Source organism: Schistocerca nitens, chromosome 1 (assembly GCF_023898315.1).
Source record: "Schistocerca nitens isolate TAMUIC-IGC-003100 chromosome 1, iqSchNite1.1, whole genome shotgun sequence".
Classification (NCBI taxonomy): domain Eukaryota; kingdom Metazoa; phylum Arthropoda; class Insecta; order Orthoptera; family Acrididae; genus Schistocerca; species Schistocerca nitens.
The window spans coordinates 1,063,817,722-1,063,839,132 of NC_064614.1; the positions used below are offsets into that span (position 1 = coordinate 1,063,817,722).

The 21,411-nt window shown below is 39.6% G+C and overlaps 1 protein-coding gene across 8 annotated transcripts in view; it reads left to right on the top strand.

Moving 5' to 3' along the window:
• The window catches only part of LOC126198116 (uncharacterized), a 56,366-nt gene that overhangs the window by 16,360 nt on the left and 18,595 nt on the right, over window positions 1-21,411 (top strand). For 4 of the 8 annotated variants that reach the window (XM_049934695.1, XM_049934694.1, XM_049934696.1 and 1 more), the window contains exons 2-3: window positions 211-406; window positions 14,905-19,678. The exons of 1 other annotated variant lie outside the window; for it this stretch is intronic. In XM_049934695.1, coding sequence (XP_049790652.1) covers window positions 404-406; window positions 14,905-16,191 — 1,290 coding nt within the window. In that variant the 5' untranslated portion in view covers window positions 211-403 and the 3' untranslated portion in view covers window positions 16,192-19,678. Of the gene's footprint in view, window positions 1-210; window positions 407-14,904; window positions 19,679-21,411 lie in introns of those variants that run through there. 3 more of the 8 variants (XM_049934701.1, XM_049934699.1, XM_049934698.1) reach the window with 1 other exon arrangement.

Below are 21,411 nucleotides of genomic sequence, written 5' to 3' on the forward strand. Positions count from 1 at the left end.
ACACTCATTAAAATAGTGTAGACTATCAGCTTCTATGGTGTTATAGCTATAAATTAAATTACTCTCAAATTCAAACAGTAAAACTGCTTTTTAAAATGAATCCAGTGGCTGTTGTAAGAATTTGCGCACTGTTCTCATTGCATATTGAAATAATATTCCATGGGAAATGGACACGGGATAAACTGAAATACTGTTTTTTCCCCCTTGCAGCTTCTCCTTTCTGCAAGAAAACAATGGGTGGTTTAGATCTCTTACAAACTCATTGTAACTATCACAAAATGGCACTGCATTGATGTTGATTTGATACAGGTGGGACATAAAACATCCATACCACAATTCTTCTCATGCAAATCGTGGTGACGTTCATCATAAATTGTGATCACTAAACCGGGTCTTGGTTGGGATGGTAAGTAAGTTCTACTTCTATGTAATGCCTTCTTCGAATGACTTGTGATTTGTCCTGTTCTGCTTGCCACTTGGTCATGATTCTCTGTGCCAGGCAGCTATAAAATTCTTTATTTGGAAGCTTAGCATAAAGATATAACCTGTTAGAAATTCTAAATGTTAGAAGGTAAAAGACTTTTGTAACATTGCTACACATTAGAAATTGCCTCCTTTGCCAGCTGTCAGCCATCTCATTATTGGTTATATTTCTACAGCTTTTAACCCAGGCTAGTACTGTTGTCCGACTGTGGTTACCAAATTCTAGAAGTTCTTCTGTTGTTTATAATTTCAATAATGAAATGCTTTTCTGTCTTGTACCAGTTCCTAACTTCTTGTGCTTTCACTACATACATCATAACTGTACATCTACATACTTACTCTGCAAGTCACTGTACAGTGCATAGCAGAGGGTACCATGTACCATCCTGTTCCACTCGCAGGTAGACTGATGGAAAAATGACTCTGTGAAAACATCTTGACGAACCCTAATTTCTCTTATCTTACCTTCATGGTCCTTATATAAAATGTATGTTGGCTATGGTAGAATCGTTCTGCAGTGCGCCTCAAATGCTGGCTCTCTAAATTTCTGCAATTGTGCCTTCCAAAAAGTGTCTTCTTCACTCCAGAGATTCCCGTTTGAGTTGTACAAAGCATCTCCCTAACATTTTCATGCTGACTGAATCTACAGAACAGATCTGGCAGCAGGCCTCTGAATTGCTTTGATGTTTTCCTTCAGTCCAATCTGATTTGGATCCCAAATACTCTTAGCAGTACTCAAGAATGGGTCACACTAGCACTCCACATGCCGCCTTCTCTATGGATGAGCCACTCTTTCCCAAAATTCTCCCAATAAACCAAAGCCGAACATTCGCCTTCCTTACAAGCAACCTGAGGTGTTCATTCCATTTTGTATTGCTTTGCAACGTTACATGTAGATATTTAATCAGTGTGACAGTATCTAGCAGCAACCTCCTGATGCTGTATTCAATTATAGTGGGATTGTTTTTGCTATTCATCCACATTAACTTATAGTCTAAATTTTGAGCAAGCTGCCATCCATCACAAAAACTAAAAATTCTATCTAAGTCATCTTGTATACTACAGTCACTCAACAATGACACCTTCTTGTATGTTATGCTGTGACCCAGTCTTCGGACAGAACATTATTAGTCTTTAACAAAAGTAAGGATAAGTAGCATGGAACTGCTGTTGAGTGTTGCTTTGACAGTCCATGGGTCGATAGCTGCCACTGTGGTGACAAGTGGGTCACAGTAACAACACGCCAGTGCATTGCGCAGCGAGGATAGCAGAGTTCAGCAGTAAACGGTGCTGCACAGTGGTAACTGTCTAGTAAGTGAGGCGTTACCGCCACACCGCTGTGAGTTTCTTGTTATGCCAATGTAAGTAAGTGCCGGGTGTTAGCGAAATAAATGGGAACTGGAGGCTTGTAAATAAGCCTAGATTTTGAGGCAGAGGACACTTTTCATTGCTGGAAGCCAGAAGTACTACCACAACATCAGAGTTATGCCAGAGCAAGATGACTGGGCACTGCCAGAGGCAGCCATGGATTCGAAACCAGGCTGCACCTGCCACTAGCATGAAGTCCTTCAAGGGAGTTGGTGTCACAGCCCTGCCACCTGTATCTGCCGTACCTACACTGAGCTCCTAGTGGGACCTGGGACCACAGTGCCAGCTACTTTCCAAGGGCAGCTGGTTGAGTCCTGCACACAGCAGAATCACGCCACCATGGCTGCGGTGGAAACAAGGTGCCATTCCCCAAGCAGAACACTCACAGCACAACGCATAGCAGTCTGCAGCTCATGGTCTAGTGGCTAGTGCTGCTGCCTCTGGATCACGGGGTCCCAGGTTCGATTCCCGGCTGGGTTGAGGATTTTCTCTGCCCGGTGACTAGGTGTTTGTGTTATCCTCATCAGTTTATCATTATCGTCATTATCATTCATGGCAGTGTCTAGATTGGACTGTGTAAAAATTGAGACTTTGTATGGGCACTGATGACTGCGCAGTTGAGTGCCCAAAGGTCATCATCACAACACACAGCGCTGCTGACATCAACAGCCGTATCCTCCAAAGGCTGCTGGTCTAAACAGTGTTTGCCTGAGGGCCCAAGACCAGTTACCACCACTCACTCATCCCCCAGCAAGTGCACAATGTATTATGTGAGCCACAGCCCGTAGTATCATCATCAGTGTGAGAATGACTTTGTTCTTGTATGATGATAAATCATGGTAATTACATGACGGTTACATTTACCGGGGGTGCTGGCTGACTTACTGCAGTTCAAGGGGAATTCTAGAGATGAGTGTTTGATGCCTGTGTGTTGTACTCAGTATAATTTATTTGGGCACTCTGCCCTTTGTTCTGGATCAGTAACAGTGAAGAGTCATGGTGACTTATCATTAGACAGAAGAGGTAGATTGATAGAGCACTCTGAGAGTACCTTTTTAATCTACGTTAGTATTGTTGTTTCTCTTGTTTTTCTGAGTTGTGAAAATGAGTAAAGTTGAGGCAGAGGCAAAGTGAGACACACGTGTCACCCATGAGAAGGCTTTACAGTGGTTAGTGAATAGGTAGCTCAGTTGAGAGTGGATAATATGGTTTCTAATAATGAACTGACCGAGAAAAATCACGAAATAGAATTGTTCTGGTCTCAGGCTGTGAGGATTGTTCTGGCTATTGCTAACCTTGTTTCTCCTTTCTCTGGTAGTGCATCTGAAGTCATGTTAGCTTTTGTAGAAGATCTCAAGGCATCGGCTAATGCAAGTGGTTAGTTGGGTAAGCAGTTATTGCAGATTGTAGTGTTGGATTTGGGGTGGAAGGGGGGGGGGCAAAGTTGTTTGCAAGTTGCACAGAAGCATTAAGCAATGTGTAGACTTTTGATCAACTTAGACATAGGTTTTTGATAAGATGGGTATGGTGTCCAGAAGGCGTAATGAGGCAGTGGAGGACTCAGTGGATACGTTTAGAAAGTTGAATTTTCACATTCTATGAATTGTCGCAGAATGAGGAGGTGAAGAATTTGGTACTTCAGGAGACCAAGCAATGGGCTCTCGATGCTTTTGTGAGAGGTTTAGCAACAGAGATGTCTAGGAGAGTATGCCTAAGGACCTCCATGCAGTGGTTAGATTAGCACTCGAATACAAGGATATCAGTAGATTGCAAGGGCGAGGGATCGAAGATATGTATTTGCATTGAATATATGCAGAGGCAGTTCAACCAGCCATGAAGGAGCATTGGAAATAAGATGTGGACAACAATTTAATGGGAATGGTATAAGGGGAGGTGTAGGTCATCGATAGGGATATAGAGGGTGAGGTACAGGTGGTCCAGGAGAAGGAAGGGTCTGTTAAATTTTAGGAGGGAACCACAGAGCTGCTGACATGAGTTCCCGGCAAAAATAATTCAGTAAGAACAAATGCAGAGGGGGTAGTGATGTACAACCATTTAGGTCAAATGTCGATCTGCCATGAGGAGTGTCTAGTATACAAAACAATCCAGCTAAATTGTGAGCACTGATATTAAGGCTCGATTTGCATGTTTGTGTGTCAGGAAACACTGGAAGGTCACTATTGGTGAATGTGGATCCTGAAACGCGAGTTGACATGTTAATGTGTTATAGAATCTCTGCAGCAAAGTGAGATACTGGATACAGCATGTGGTTTGAGAAACATAGTACTGTACATGTACAAGAGAGGGATTAAGGCAAAGTAGTACCTGTCAGTATTTATAATTTTGGAGCTGAAGAAGTTAAGTTGTTAAAGGAAACATTATTGACTACCCTGGAGGTTCTGAATGAGCAAACATGGGGTGTTGGCTATGATGAGGCACAGGATGTTGCTGGGATTGCATTTCATGAGAAATTTTAAAGGGGCAGAGAAGAGACAGATGAGGACCTGTTGCTAGAATTTCAGGATTTGTTTTTTCCACAGCGGCCATTGCCTGCTACATCAGTAACACAGCACATGACACTGAATGGGAATGAAGCACCGGTGTATCAGAGGCCTTACAGAAAACCACAGTTGTCACAATACTTTTGGAGGAAATTATAAATCAACAGTTGGCTGATTGAATTATAGAAGAGAGAGTAGTAGCCCCTTGGATGCAGAAATTGTGATTGTGCCCAAGAAGTCTATGGATGGCTCAAAGAAGTATTGGTTTTGTTGCAATTATCACCATTTGAATAGTGAGACTGCGACAGATGCCTACAAATTCCAAATATCACATAAGTGATACGTAACTTATGGCAAATCCAATACTTCTCAACAGTGGACTTAAGGAATTTTCAGTCTGTCTTCCAAAGCAACTTGTAACAGATAGTAAAAAGTTACTCAGGAGAACAGACTGAAAATGGCATTTTCAGTCTCTTGTGGACACTTACAAATATATAAGGATGCCCTTCGGATTGTAACATTTGCCAGCAACATTCCAACAATTGTGTATGGTGTGCTGAAAGGATTCAATCCGCATCAATGTCTCATATATCTTGATGATATAATCGTCTTTTCGAGGGATATACAATGTCGTAGACAACATCTGAGGGAATTGTTTAGGAGATTGCAAGCAGCCCGTTTGACACGGAGCACAGAAAAATGTCACTTAGTGCTGGAGGAGGTTAACTATCTGGGCCATATAATTAGGAAGGAAGTGAGAAGACAATCCAAGGTTAATACAAGTGATGCAAGAGTTTCCGGTACCACTAACAACCAAGGAATTGCAAACTTTTTTGTCTCACAAATTATTATAGGAAGTTTGTGAAGGAGTTTTGTGTATATTGCCAGACCGCTTATGCAGTTATTGAAGAAGGGAGTTAAGTGTGTTGGAGGAATGCCAGAGTAATTTGTCATATTAAAAGATACGTCAACAGTCAGTCCGGTGTTGATGCTCCCAGACTTTTAAAATGAGTTCTATTATGTGATATGCCAAATCATTGTCTTGGGTATATTTTGAACCAGGAAGGTTCAATTTACGATGAATCGTGCCTCTTTGAAGCACATACTGGTTTTGAAGGGCTGTTCTAGTAGATTGATGAGGTGAACATTAAAACTCTTTGAATTTCATTACAAAGTAATCCTCAAACCAGTGAAGAAACACCGAAATTCAGGTGGGTTAAGCAGAAAAATAGCTGTAGCACAGGCAATACGTCACAGCCTTAGGAGATGACAAGCAGCCCCGAGTACCAATGAAGAGTGTAAACAGTATGGCAAGTAACAGCAGTAATCATTTAGTTTCATTTGGGTGGATGTGTTAGGTCCATTCAGCCAAACACCATTTTTCTTTTCATATTGAGATAGTGCCAATTCCAAACCAATGGGCAGTTGCACAAGCATCGTGTATAGGTGGATATTGAAGTTTGGGGTGCCAGGGACAATATTTATAGACCAAGGGACAAACCTAATTTCAGAACTGATGAAAGAAATGTATCGGTTACTAATGGTGAAAAAAATTGAGAAACAGTCCACTTCATCCGCAAGCTAATGGAAGGACTGAACAAGCACTAGTATACACTTGGGAAGATGCTTGGTTGTTATGTAAACACACACCATTCAGATTGGGACACACATCTGTCCTTAATAGTGCAGTACACACTATCACAGGATTGTCGCCATTTGAGGTGGTACATGAAAAAAAAGATGACATTGCCATTTGACATGATTAGCCAGGAAGAAGGCAGGAAACTGGAGACAGTACGGGAGTTTGCTAGAACAGTGAGGGAAGTGTGGAGAAGGGTGCAGCATTGGAGAAGCAGGAAGAAGTGATGATTGCCTCAGTATAAAAATAAAGTAGGCCAATGGATGATATCTAACCCATGTACCCTGAAGGGAAAGACAAAGAAATTGTAATATGGTGCCAGGGCACATGTCGAGTAATTGAAACTACATCACCAGTAAATGTGAAGCTGCAGCTGCTAACAAGGAAACAGTTGTGCATGTTGGGTGTCTATGACCATTCAAAGATTTCCATGATAGGTATTGTTAAAAGCGAGGAGGGGGGCAAAAGAGAAGAAACAGAAACATGAGTGATAGGAGAGATAGGTCCAGAAACCTCATGCTCATTACACATTCAGACCAAGGAATTAATTGATATGTGGTGTGGTTTTGTGATTTATGAATATTTTTCCTTTGTTTATAGGGTGTTAATGTTGTTTCATGTACTTTATATGTTTATGTTAAGGTAGGTTTTATCATGTGTTGAGGCATTCTGTTTGAATACAGCAGGCTTCTGGGAGGAGGGGAGGTGAGGGAGGTGATATTGGTTCTTGACCTCAGGTCTCCATGTGAGAGTGAGGCCAAAGAAGAAGTAGTCTAGCTTTAGTGATGCTGTACCTCTTTGGTGGAGATGAGTGAAGGTGCTATATGATCATCCAGAAGAGTTTTGTTTTCCAGGTTACCACACATGGTGTTACCTAGCCACAGGTCATCATTGGGTTTAGTGTTTAATGTTTGGGAGTTGCAGAACGAAATTGAGGTTGAAGGAAGTGTATTCAGGGATACAAGCTAGCAGTTAGCAGTGGAAATCTGAAAGAGATCTCAAAGGAACACAAGAATTTGCTTGGGGCACATTTATGATTAAAGGAACAGACGCAGGAGATGATCGCAGTGGTACTGCATGACTCCAGGAGAGAGGAGGGGCGATGGATAGACGCTGGAGGTGGAATATACATTAAAGACCATCCTCGGGACAACAGAAGTTAGTGACTTAATCAAGTTGAACAAAAAAGCAGAAGCCATAAAGGGGTTAGCAAAGGCAAATAAAGTAACTGTGGAGTGACAGTCCATGCAGATTAACTTGGAGAGTGGTATGTTAAACAACAACTGCATGTTTTGGCAACTGACTAAGGAAATTGTAGATAACATCAGGGCCTTGGCTAGCAATCTGAACCAGGATTTGGAAGCATTACAATCTTGAACACAAGTGCTAGATGCAAGACTAAAGATGGTATGCTGTGGCTATTGCAGCCACTAGGGAATAGTAAAAACTATCACTTTCTGTAACAACACCTGGGAACCTATTTGGGACTGTTAATTAAGCAGATGATAGAGCAAATGTTGCAGCATGTGGGACAGTATCAGGAAGGTAGGCATCATGTATCTGTGACTGTGAATGTTGCAGTTCCTAGTGCCATGGTGATTCTATTTTTTGTTCCGCCTAGCTCTTATAAATTTGAAATGGTGAGCTGTGTGGAAGCCTGACCCAGGGGTAATCCAAGTTCCCATAGACTGGGTACCCCGAGTGAGAGACGTAAGATAGATGTATAGAGTCAGGGATTAACATAGTAATTTCTGAGTAATTAAGATAGCTGATTTATTATAGGGTATTTGCTTTAGGGATTAAAGGTAGAAGTAATTACAGTACCGGGTCGGGGTAAGACCTGAGAGACTGGGTCTTGTCCATAGGGGAGGGAAGCGTAGGGCTTCATCCCAGACTTTAGACAGAAAATTATTAAACTTCCTGGCAGATTAAAACTGTGTGCCGGACCGAAACTCGAACTCAGGACCTTGCCTTTCGCGGGCAAGTGCTCTACCAACCGAGCTACCCAAGCTTGGGTAGCTTGGTTGGTAGAGCACTTGCCCGCGAAAGGCAAGGTCCCGAGTTCGAGTTTCGGTCCGGCACACAGTTTTAATCTGCCAGGAAGTTTAATAATTTTCTGTCTAAAGTCTTGCCTTTCGCGGGCAAGTGCTCTACCAACCGAGCTACCCAAGATTGGGTAGCCTGGCTGGTAGAGCACTTGCCCGCGAAAGGCAAGGTCCCAAGTTCGAGTCTCGGTCCGGCACACAGTTTTAATCTGCCAGGAAGTTTCATATCAGCGCACACTCCGCTGCAGAGTGAAATTTTCATTCAGAAAATTATTAGACTTAAGAAAAGTAAGGAGAAGTGTAAGCACATTAGAGCATTGTGTTAAGATCCATCAATGTGGCAACAAGGGGTAACAATAAAGACACGTCAGATCATTTATGTGTATAAGGGACAGAAGCAGTCCTACCATACTTCCTTGAGACCCTCCTGATGATACCTTTGTCTCCGTTAAACACTCACCATTGAGGACAGTATACTGGGTTGGAAAGTGAGGATCACCAACCTCAGTGGCAATTGATGCTGCACAGTGGTAACTGTGTAGCAAGTGGGAGAGTATCACCACTCTGGCGTGAGTCTCTTGGTATGGTAACACGACTAGGCACCAGGTTTTAGTGGAACAAATGGGCACTGGAGGCTTATAAATAAGTCTGGATTTTGAGGCAGGGATCACTTGTCATTGCCTGAAGCCAGCTGTACTGCCACAATGCCAGGGCTATGCCGGACAGCGAGACAACCAGGCACTGCTGGCAGCAGGTGTGGGTTTAAGACTGGGATGCGCCTGCCACCAACACTAAGTCCTTCACAGGACTTGGTGCCACAGCCCTGTCGACGTGTTGCCCATTCCTGCCACCACTGACACCGAATTCCTGTAGGCTTGATGGTGCAGTGCGTCTCTATTTGAATCCTGTCCGAGGGCAGCGAGTTGACTCTGCCGTACAGCAAACTTCACACACCACCACTGCGGTCATGTGCAAAGCTGAGAGGCCATTGCCTAAGTGAAACACTGTTGCAGAACAACACGTACTGCTGCTGATGTCAATGGCCGTAACCACCAAAGGCTGCCAGTCTCAGCAACACAGGGTTCTGTCTCATTGGATATGAGTGGAAAAGCCACCGCCTACGGTATATTGGTAATTTTCACTTATGGACCGTCTGACAGTTATTCAGTTGCTGTCGGACGGTCCATAAGTGGAAATTACCAATATACCGTAGTATTACGCGCAACTGAGGAGGACAGGACCACAAAAGTTGAAGAAGCCACCGCCTGTTCATCAGCACCAGCCAGGAGTAACGAGAAGTTGCCAGCCTCGCTATGTCATGTATCAAAATCAATAAAAGTTCTGTAACAGTTAGTGGTGTTTGCCCTGGGCCCCACAGCCTGTCACCACTACTCACTCATCTCACAGCATGTCCACCACACTATACATACACCACAGTGTTATCAAAAAACAGCCGTAAATTGCTGCTCACCCTATCCTTCAGAACATTTATCAATATAAAGAGCAAAAAGAGTCCTATCACACTTACCTGGGGCACTCCTGACGATACCTTTGTCTCTGATAAACACTCACCATTGAGGACAACATACTGGGTTCTATTACTTTGAAATTTTTTGAGCCACTTGCACATCTAGGAATCTAAATTACGTGCTCACACCTTTGTCAGCAGTCTGCAGTGGGGCCCATGTTGATCACTTTCTTGAAATCTAGGTACATGAAATTTGTGTTGCCCACCATCCGTGGTTTGTGAGAAAAGGACATGTTGAACAGTTACAGAAACATACGGTGGACAACAGCTACCTGCCTCTATGTCTACATCTACACCTATACCCTGCAAACCACTGTGAGGTGCATGGCAGAGGATACATCCACCTACTATGCAGTAATCTCTGTTTCTTTAGAAGTTCCTCTACAGTGACTGTATACTGTGGAGGTTCCCTCCTATTATGAACTGTACTACTGGGAATGTATCTGTCCAGTACATGGTCAATTATTCTTTTAAACTTGAGCCGTCATTCCTGTCATGCCCCTGCATTGTGTTGCAAGTTTCAAGTTCCTCATTGAAATATGACACTATTGATTTTTTATGTAGTTTACTGAAAGTGTATTTTTCTCTACTTTTTTAGTTGTCCTTTGTAATTTTGTCGGTAATCATTGCGCTACAACCACATTGTGGTCTTTTTTTGATGTGAACACCCTCAGATAGGTCAAGTCTATTTGTTGCCATTAGATTCAGTACATGTAGGTCTTGAGTGGGGTTCCTAACTATCTGTTCTAAGTAGTTTTCAGAGAAGGCATTTAATAATATTTCACAGGATGTCTTATCATGCTTACAACTAACAGAACAGTAATTTTCCAAATTAATTGTTGGATAATTGAAGTCTCCACCAATGATTAAAGTATGATTGGGGAACTTGTGTACAATTGAACTGAGGTTTTCTGTAAAGTTTTTGGTTGCATCAGGAGTCTGGTGTGCGATAGAAGGATCCAGTTATCATTTTATGTCCACCTCTGATACCAAAAGTTGCTCAATCAATCTCACACACAGCTTTGATTTCTATCTTGATGGATTTATGTTTCTTGTCTACTGCGACAAATACACCACCTCTGTTTCCCATTTGCCTATTCTTTTGATATACACTTAAATTTTCCCCAAAAATCTCACTGCTATCAATTTCAGTTTTCTGTATCTTAGTATTATGTGAGCTTCACTGCTTTTCCTGGGCACTTCAAACTCTGGGACTTTGTTTCAAATATTTTGGCAGTTTGCTATTAGGATTTTAATACTCTCACATGTGGGAGGCAAATTTTTTCATCTTACACTGATACTTCTGGGTTTCGTACAGTTATTGTTATCTGAACTTCATGGAGAGTTGCCTGATCTGAAAAACATTTTTCTGCTTCCCACACGCAGTCAGCTGTCTGAGTAACAGCCTTGATGTGTAGTGCACACCTGATCGATTTAGGAGGACCCTACAGTTCTTATCCATATGGTGCAAGTCCAGGAAGTTGCAGTCTAGCTAGTAACAGAACCATCAAAGTCTCTGGTTCATTCCTTCTTGACTCAGAACCAAAGGGTCATGATCAGTTCTGGGGACAATGCTGCAAATTGTAAGCTTCGTTAAAACTCCAGGCCCAAGGCTGGTCTTCTCAACGCTAGTCTTCTCAACCTTCTCTGCTAGTCACTGGAATGACCCAAGTAGGACCTCGAAGCCAGATGAAGGCATCATTTGTTCCAATGGGTGCCACAATCTACAGTTGATTGCTCCCTGTTCCCTCATTGACTGTTGGAATAGCTTCTTCATGTTGAATGAGGCACCCAGGCATGCGCACTGACTGCACCGGGTGTCACTATCCTCTCCCTTGTTGCTGTTTGCCTAAGGGGTACCACCATTAGCTGTACGTTTGAACTGCCGACAATTAGTAGACGCCTACCCTTTTGCATTTGCCTCTTCTTGACACTGGACAAGACGGGTTTCCCCAAAACAGGTGAAGTGAATCCCAGTGGTTCAGTTCCAGTGAGAGAGCACCTCAAACTTGTTGGTTAGGGGGATCAGTATAACATGCTGAGTCCTCCTTGGTCACTGTCCACCGTATACAGGATGCCTAGATCTACCATTGACACACCACTCACAGTCAAGTGGGTGAGTAATGACAGATCATATACTTTCTGCAGAGGAGACAGGATCCATACACATACAGGTATCACAGGTGCACGACTCTCGGTAGCTCTTCCAACACACTGATTTGTAGTGGCTGCCAATCATTTGACAGTAGTCAGGGCATTTCCAGTTGCTTACAAACATCAACCAATTCATCCCGTGTTCAAGAACAGCATTCATTGTGGGGCTGCATTTTTGATTTGGCTTTGGTAAATATTACTAGTTTCCTAAAACGTTTTAAGGTTAATTATAGTTGTTAGTAAACTCTAAAACAGTGTTAACTTACGATAAATGCAGATAATATACAGGGTTACTCCTCTTTAAGGGTAAACTAGCTGTAACACAATATGTTAGTTAAAAATATCTGCTATAGTAACTACAGTAATTACAGATGCCGATTTACTAAACATTGCTCGTAAATTATGCAGAGGACAAATGGAAGAAAAATCACTAAGGACGCAAATACTGGTCATGAAAGCCTACCTTTTATCAATGAATGGCTGACTGATCGCAACAAAGAGATCTTGAAGTCCTTCCTCTTGTATTACATAAGCAGAAGTGCAATATGTTGTTGAAGAGGAATCATCATGAGCTCTATCAGACAGTTGATTGTTATAGATGATTCCAATCCATATAATGCTGATAATTTTCTTGTACTTCTCCTTTTGCTTACTAGGGATGCAAGTGCCAATAGTTTTAGGCAAGCTGGATGTTCAGTTAGCAATAATCATACTGTGTTGTGAGAGTTCTCAGGCGCCATTCGAATCTTGGTTTTACTAATCTCGTCAATGTCTTTTCAACACAGGCTGAAATTGCTATAAGGAAATAACCTGTGGCCTTGATAAGTCTCCACCTGGTTTACGTATAGAGATGATAATTTGAATTATCTGGTATTTGGGTATTTCTTACTTGCATCATATGTAGTTAAAATTGTAAGCAAGGTACGACTCTGAGGATGGGTAGGTTAGCTTGAAGAAGAAGAAGAAGAAGATGAATGAAAGGAGTGATATATTTCAAGTTGGGTGAGGACATTGTAAAAACTCCAGTACCAAATGCAACATGAATTGTATGTTATGCTATGTGGATCATTGTTTTAAATTCTCAGTACTGACTTGTTGTTGTGGTCTTCAGTCCAGAGACTGGTTTGATGCATCTCTCCTTGCTACTCTATCCTGTGCAAGCTTCTTCATCTCTCAGTACCTACTGCAACCTACATCTCTTGATACCTCAGAACATGTCCTACCAAGTGCTCCCTTCTTCTAGTCAAGTTGTGCCACAAATTTGTCTTCTCCCTAATTCCATTCAGTACCTAATCATTAGTCATGTGATCTGCCCACCTAATCTTCAGCATTCATCTGTAGCACAACATTTCGAAAGCTTCTGTTCTCTCTATTTCACTTCGATTCATGGCTACACTCCATACAAATACTTTCAGAAAGGACTTCCTGACTCTTTAATCTATACTTTATGTTTACAGATTTCTCTTCTTCAGAAATGCTTTCCTTGCTATTGCCAGTCTACATTTTATATCCACTATACATCGACCATCATCAGTTATTTTGCTCCCCAAATAGCAAAACTCATCTACTGCTTTAAGTGTGTCATTTCCTAATCTAACTCCCTCAGCATCACCCGATTTAATTCGACTACATTCCATTATCCTCGTTTTGCTTTTGTTGATGGTCATCTTTGCTTTTGTTGATGGTCATCTTATATCCTCCTTTCAAGACACTGTCCATTCCATTCAACTGCTCTTCCAGGTACTTTGCAGTCTCTGACTTAATTACAGTGTCATCGGTAAACCTCAAAGTTTTTATTTCTTCTCCATGGATTTTAATTCTTACTCCGAATTTTTCTTTTGTTCCCTTCATCTAGTGCTATCTTATCTACATGTTATGTGAGGATTCTGGTGACAAAATGGAAATATTAGGATGTACATAGGAGCATGTAAGTACTTGTTTCTCCCACACAGAAGGAACAGGAAAGTGTACAAATAATACTGGAACCATGCACTATGCAATAACTTGTGATGAACAAAAATCTAGATTTTGCTAAACAGTTTTGTAGTTATTGAGTGAGTCATGTTATTGAAGCATTTTGTAACAGTGATTGGCACTAAGATGTAAAGTAGATGGAGTCATATTATTGAAGCATTTTGTAACAATGATTGGTACTAAGATGTAATGCATAGCTGTCCAGATGTGTATAATTGAATGATAGAACTGTTTCTAAAAACGCTGTTATAGTTCTTTAATTTTATATTCATTTTACAAATGCCCATTTTGTGTGGTTTGAAACAAACTAAATCATATTACTTGAGAGTTCTTACTGTTGAGTGTGGTGCACTGACGTTTATTGTATAAAAGCAGTTATGGTCTTTCCTGGACAGCTCTGAACATAGCTAACTGTTAAAATATTAGGTTGGTGCATAAGCTAGTAGTGTTTTTCAATAAGTTTAATAAACACAACAGATACACGTAACAGACACATCAGTCATCAGTAACATATTCTCCTTCACTATTTACAACAGTCTGCCAATCCTGGGATAACATTTCATTTCCACAACAGTAGAAATTGTGTGGTTTTAAGTGAAGTGAAGAACTGGTCAAGCCATGTTCGGACTGCATTTTCATCCAGAAAGGAAGTTTCTCCACTTGGCACCCCATTTTCTAGCATCCACAGTTCCTACACTATCTCCAAATGACAAAGTGTAAACTAAAATAGCACCAGTGAAGTACAAAAATGGTTCAAATGGCTCTGAGCACTAAGGGACTTAACATGTGTGGTCATCAGTCCCCTAGAACTTAGAACTACTTAAACCTAACTAACCTAAGGACATCACACACATCCATGCCCGAGGCAGGATTCGAACCTGCGACCGTAGTGGTCACGCGGTTCCAGACTGAAGCGCCTAGAACCGCACAGCCACACCGGCCGGCAGTGAACTACAAATAAAAATGACAGGTGATAAATAAACTCATAGCAACCAGAATACCAACATGCAAAGCAAAAATGCTACAAACTTATGCACCAGACTAAGTATTGCAATTAACCAACTGCAAATGCTTTTAGAATATAGAAGATGGAACTGAAAAAAGAACATTTTTGACTAGTAATCTCACAGTTACAGACAGCAGTAATAGCAAATAAGTTGCGAATAAAGGTTTGGATTGCTCTTAATGGCAACTTTTTGGTATTGATTTCAGGTTCTATTAGTCAGGAAGCAATCTTTCTGCAGATTGGGTGACAAAATGATTTCTTCAGAGTTGTCAAAGAATGATTCATTTTATCAGCGTGTATGTCACACAACTGATACTTTCACTTCTTGCATAAGGGTTTATGAAGTTTTACTGCCATATTTTGAGGCTGGACCCCCAGGTGACAGTATCAATAAAAGATTATTCAATATTGGTGGCATGCTGACTATTCTCTACAGTGAACTTACTATTCTGAAAAATGAGATTACAACTGCTACTGCTGCTGTTGATGGTGGTGGTGATGACAAAGCGTCAAATCCAAATGTCGAGAGCAAAGCTGTCACACAAGGCGTAAGTGAGCATAACCAGCAAGAAAATATCATTTGTGAAGCAAGTACCATAGAACAAAAGATGTCTAATGAGGAGAAAGTGCTTAACAAATCACCAGAAAGGAATTGGGAAGATGTTACACACATCCCAGCAGAAGAGTACCAGAAAGAAAAAGTCCATCATGAAGACAACAAGATAGACAAAACAATATCACATGATGAAAAAGTACATATAAAACCAACTGAGAACCTTAAAACACGAGAAAGTGATTTTAGATATATATGTGGAAACTGTAATGAGGCTATAACTGTGTACAACCAGGACCTACATTTATCTGTTGCATTACATAACCAGGATGGATGTTGCAGAGGGAAGCCAAGCAAACTGATTACTGTGCAAAAAGAAAAACAGGAGAAAAAGGGACAGGTACAGAATTTTACTAAATCTCAGGAAGCTTCTAACAGAGTTAATTTGACTCCTCCTCAGCTTTGTGAACAGTACAAAACTCGAGAATTCAGTTGTATACAGTCATTAGAAAAAGGCTTCATATGTACGGTATGTCATAAAAAGTTGCCTAGTCCCAAAAATTTTGCTGAACATGTGACAGGAAGTTATCATAAGAGCTTTTTAAGGGTACCTTTTAAGGAAGTACAGAAAAATACTGGTCATATGCCAAGTGTTGCTAGTGCATTGACCCAACTACTTAAGACTCAGTCTCCCACTTCTGCCGAGCAAAAAGAAAGTATCCCTTCAGTAGATGTCCAGCTTGCAAAAATCATTAAACATCTTTCAGGCTCTCTGTATAGTCAAATGCAGTATTTATCAGTGGACAAAGGTGCTATCGTATGTAACTTGTGTGTTTGTCCAATTCCGCCAACTGTCAAAAATGTGAGGGATCATGTATTAGGTAGCAGACATTCAAAGAATGAAATTGCGCTTCAGGCACAAACTAAAGACTGCATATAAAATAACAACTAAGTTACTGATAATGTGTTGATGTTTCTGATTTATGCCAAACTTTTATTTACTATTGTAAAATACCATTCTAAGGAAAAATTCAAAATAATAATGTAGCACATTAGATCCTGACTAATTATGATTTTTATCAAGTATTGATGTAAATAAAAAAATGAGTGGTTTCATTTGTTGTAGTTGTATTACAGTTACTGCATAAAATGGAAGATTAGGCACGAACTTGACTTAACATTTAAATGTTTGTACCTTGTATGCAGGAAAGCAAGAAAAAACCCAAGTTAGTGGTCAAAATAAATTGATTTTCCATGTCTTCTCTTGTGACTTCTGTCACCTTCCTCGTAACATGGCAATGATAACCTCCTTTAGTTTTCTATTATGGACAGTATTGCTTTAATGTGATAACATATTTCCATATGTATCAACCCTGTCACTTACAAGTAAGTCAATGGGTTGTGGGGAAATGCAATTACCAATTGTGAGGTAATGATGTTTGGTTAGAAATGTCACTAAAGTCTCATATGACTTGAGGCATTATGTGTATGTGGTGAAAGACTATCCATATCAACATTTTAGACTCATGAAACATGAATATGTTGAACCTGCTCATAAATAGGAGATGTGTCAATCTGCTTTAGATGTTTCAGAACAAAATCAAATGTTTAGGATGCTGATGTGATAAACAGATCCATACATAGTAATGATGCAAAACATGCAAGGTATTAGGGAAAAAGGGGGGGGGGGGATACTCAGATCCTTGTGGAGTATTGATGTAGCTGCATCAGGAGAATTGTCAAATAAAATTTATGGCCCATGTTATTCACAGTGATTTTAAACAGTATTAATATAAACACAGTTTTATTTTGTCACTGTTACTACCTCCCAATTAAAAAAAAAAAAATCCTTTGAATACATGTACAATAAGGATTCTCATTAGCAATCAAGAAATTGGCATATTGTTTTTGCTGCACCATCTGCATAATTATTCTGGAGGTTTTCACAATGAAAGAAAATCTGGAGAAACTGTAGTAGTGAAGCTTTCATTTTATTTCATTTGCTCATTTAGCTTTGTACTCAATAGAACTGCGGATACGTTCTCAAATTATCATAAAACATGTTACTATATTACGTTTGTGATATTTAAACACATGAATAAAATGAAATGTGTGTATATGATTTTAATTTCAAATTACTACGAATAGACACATAATGGGGAAGGTGATGTCCATTATCTACTGTTGTGAAATATCTTATTGTTCACCTGGAATTATTATAGGATAGTAAGGAAAATCCTATGTAGGATGAATGAATGGGTGTGGTAACAGGCAGGAGTCCTGAATATAAAATAATATTTTAATAAGTTCAGAAACTGCACCATCACAATGAAATGGGCTTAGGTACTCCTGCAAAGAAGGTGAGCCATCAAGAAAAAGTTTTCATCTGGGTTTCAAATCAATATCGAAACAATTCTGCATACATCGTGCTGTGAACTGCTATCGCATTTATTATTTGATGATGGACATTTAAAAATAACCTGACTGTATGCTCATTTCAGAAAAAATTAGTTTGCATTTTGCCTGATGCACTTTGTTTTGAAGTAGATTTTGAGTCATTTCGGTGTAATTCAATCAGTAAAAGTGTCTTTCATATTTTGAAGAGCCATTATTATTAATCTTGAAGTGAACAGTAGTAGTATGAGAGATTTGCTTGTATGCAAGCATATCAGTGTAGTTCGGAGATGCAAAATTATTTTCAAGAATGCTTTTTTAGTAATGTAGGGAATTTGTGCCATAAGGGGGTTACTACCTTTTGAAGATGTCACAAGTATTTTGATCCATATTTTTAGAAAAGTGGTAGTGGAATAATTTGACAATAACACTTTTGAAAAACAAATAGTAAGTGTGCTGTTTGAGGCTTTCCCGGTGCTGCATCTGCTTGATAGGTTCCCGGGAATTACACTGGATAATATTGTAGAAACTGCACAATATTTCAGCGAGACAACTGCCCACCATCTTCAGGTGCTACTGTCGCGTCGCTGAGAACCTCGCTAATTTATATGCTGGCTTTCTAGAACAGCGCAGGTGCCAGCGGGGCATAACGTCATCGAAGACCAATCGTAGACAGCCTCGAATACCAGAGCCCTCTGCTGGAGAAACGGGTTGCGGTCTGCGGAAGCGGGCCACGGCGCGGGAAAATGTGGCCGGGAGTGACGGACCCCGTTCGCGCGTGCACTGTTCTAGAAAGCCAGCATATAAATTGGTGAACTTCGCAGTGACACGACAGTAGCACCTGAAAATGGCGGGCAGTTGTCTCGCTGAAATATTGTGCGGTTTCTACAATATTATCCGGCGTAATTCCCGGGAACCTATCAAGCAAATATTAAGTGATTCTCTGCATAAATATTATCCTTTACTTAGAAGATGGAATAATATCGTAATAAATGTAGTTTTGGTGCAGTGGTTATGGCACTAGTTATGCATTTTGAAGGAGAGTGTATCTAACCAATTTGCTAAATCTGAGCTGGAATTAACTTTCCTTGGCAGCTCCTTCTATCCTGTATATGAAAGTTTGTTTGGAAACTAGTAGCATGAAAGTCTAATGTATTTACATTTATCATGAAAATTAAATTTTTCAATTTCCAACACAATTAATTTAAAAGGCAAATACATTAATTTTTGTTCATTAAGTATAAGTCAGTGTGAAATTTATTTTATGGATAATTGGCATACCTGTGGCTGTGCTCAGAAATTGCACAAACGATCTACGGATTATTGAACTGACTTAGACTAATTTACCTGCAAAAAGAAAATTAGTGTGACAAAAAATTCACATCTGTAATATGACATTAACAAAGATTATAATGTTAGATTACTTACTGTGGTTAGCCATTTCATTGTTAAATGTCTGTAACAGTAAAAATGAACACTAGAAGACAAATGGAGATTAATATGAAATTGTTAGCAGGAAATGATATTAAAAATGATAACACTTGGGAAACACATTCCACAAAACTTGGAACCAAGGTGTTAATTACGAAATAGATATATAAGATGCTACAACATAGAGTAATCTAGATATATTATTAACACAAAGAAAAATGCTGTCAGGATTACTTGTGATGCAACCTGCAGTTTCTGATGTTTGTAAAGGTACTTACGCCTACTGTAAAAGTTATACTCTCTCTAAAACAGTGTGGCAGAACCTAAATTGTGGTTTACACTGAAGATAAAATGAAATAGCATCTTAAAAGAACTTTACAAACTGCTATAAAATGAACCTAGGAATTTGTAACTTCTTTCTTTCATAGTCAGAAGCATAGGCCATATGTTTTGTAATGTAGTTATAATATAGGTTTTATTTGTAGGAAAATAAAGATGTTCCTGAAACAGTAATGGTTGTAAACTGTATTTGTGCCTCTAATCTCAAATGCTATATTTGACAAACTCTGAAAAATAATTATACATTGACAGAAATTGTATTATTTTCTGAGGACCTTGTTTTGAATAAAGTTATTTAACCATATGGGTAGTGTATTTATTTTTAATAATGCAATTTTCAGGTTGATTTTGGAATTGGTACCAATGCTGTTTATTGAAAAACTTGTTTCTTTTCAAGTATATATTGTAGTATGGTAGATAACAGCTATAACTTGAGTAATTTCCAAATAATGCTGTTGAATCCTTCATTGTTTTCAAAACTAAAAAATGTTTACAGTTTTTAGAAAAATAATACCTCAAAGAACAAATCAAAAACAATATGAAACATTATTAAGTGTGTGGTAATCAAAAATAGGTGTATTAAAAATATTCAGTTCCTAGCTAACAAATGTGGTGGAAATAACACATTGAAATTATTGGTAACATATTCAATGATTACTTCCAATAAGTGGCAACAAGCATAGGAATTAATAATAAGCAATTAATACATTGACTGGCACAAGCTTAGTGATGGATGTTTCGCCAACAGGCCAGACACATGGTGTTAGGCTTGAGGCTCTGCTGTGTCTGCCACCAGCCACTCATCATCAGGCACGCAGTGTCACTGTGGCCAGCAGCAGCCACATGACAGTGAACATGCTAAATACGGATGAACAGCATTGTGTTTGTTGTTTATCGATGTTCAATTGCTGGGTTATAAGCGCTCATACAATAGTAGGTGAATGTGGTTAAAATGCCCAAAATATTGAAAAGAGGTAATAGTTCAACCTTGCTTGAAAATGCACTCACATCCGTTCAGTCTCACTTTTCTCCATCAGCATTATCACACTATCATGCAACTTACAAGAGCCTGTAAATTTAGTTCAGTGATATTAAACTCTCTTCTAAAACATTTATTATACAACAATACAGGGATGTATAGCTGCCTGATCACTTAAAAAGGTTGGTCTAGTCACCCTATTAAGACATTAAAAACTGCTCCCCAATATTTTTGTAAGCAAGATATTTTACACAGTATTAAAAGTTGGCCCTATTAGGCACTGTTTACTGTCTGTTATTTCCAGCCATTCTTCTTTTTGTCTGTGTGTGATACTGCACATAAACAGTGAGTTGATAGTATGCAGGGGGATGACACACCAGCTTATTATCACTGTGCACCTCCATCCTGCTACATATGCCGATTCATATCCCTGAATTTAAATATGCCTTGGTACCCGGAAGAATAATGCCCGCTTCTCCAATCTTTGTAAGTGTAGGGGGGGGGGGGTAATCCTGGATATTGCGGACTACTTTATCTGCTGGGTCATGGGAGTACTTGTATATTTGTTAAAGAAAATATTGATTTCAATAGTGTAACTAAATACCATAAACTGTCCTGTGAAAAAGATATAGAACTCTCTATTGCTGAACTATCAAGGCAAAATACAGTTGATTATTTCTGTATACAGGTTACCAGATAGAGACAAAAAAGTGTTTTACAATCACATGGAGGAACTTTTGGAAGAAATTCACTCTCCCAAGAAAAATATAATTATATGTGGTGACTTTAATATTGATTTCTCAAAATTCAATAAATTCAGGGATGACCTAATAAATTTACTACAATCGTTCAAACTCAGTCCAACGGTAACTGAACCAACTCGAGAATCACATACCTCTGCATCTATTATTGATCAGATCTTGATAAATATGTCCAAATATGCCTATAACACACAAGTTGTAAACATGGGTTTTAGCGATCACTATGCTCAAATTCTTGCAATGAATGTTTTCAGGA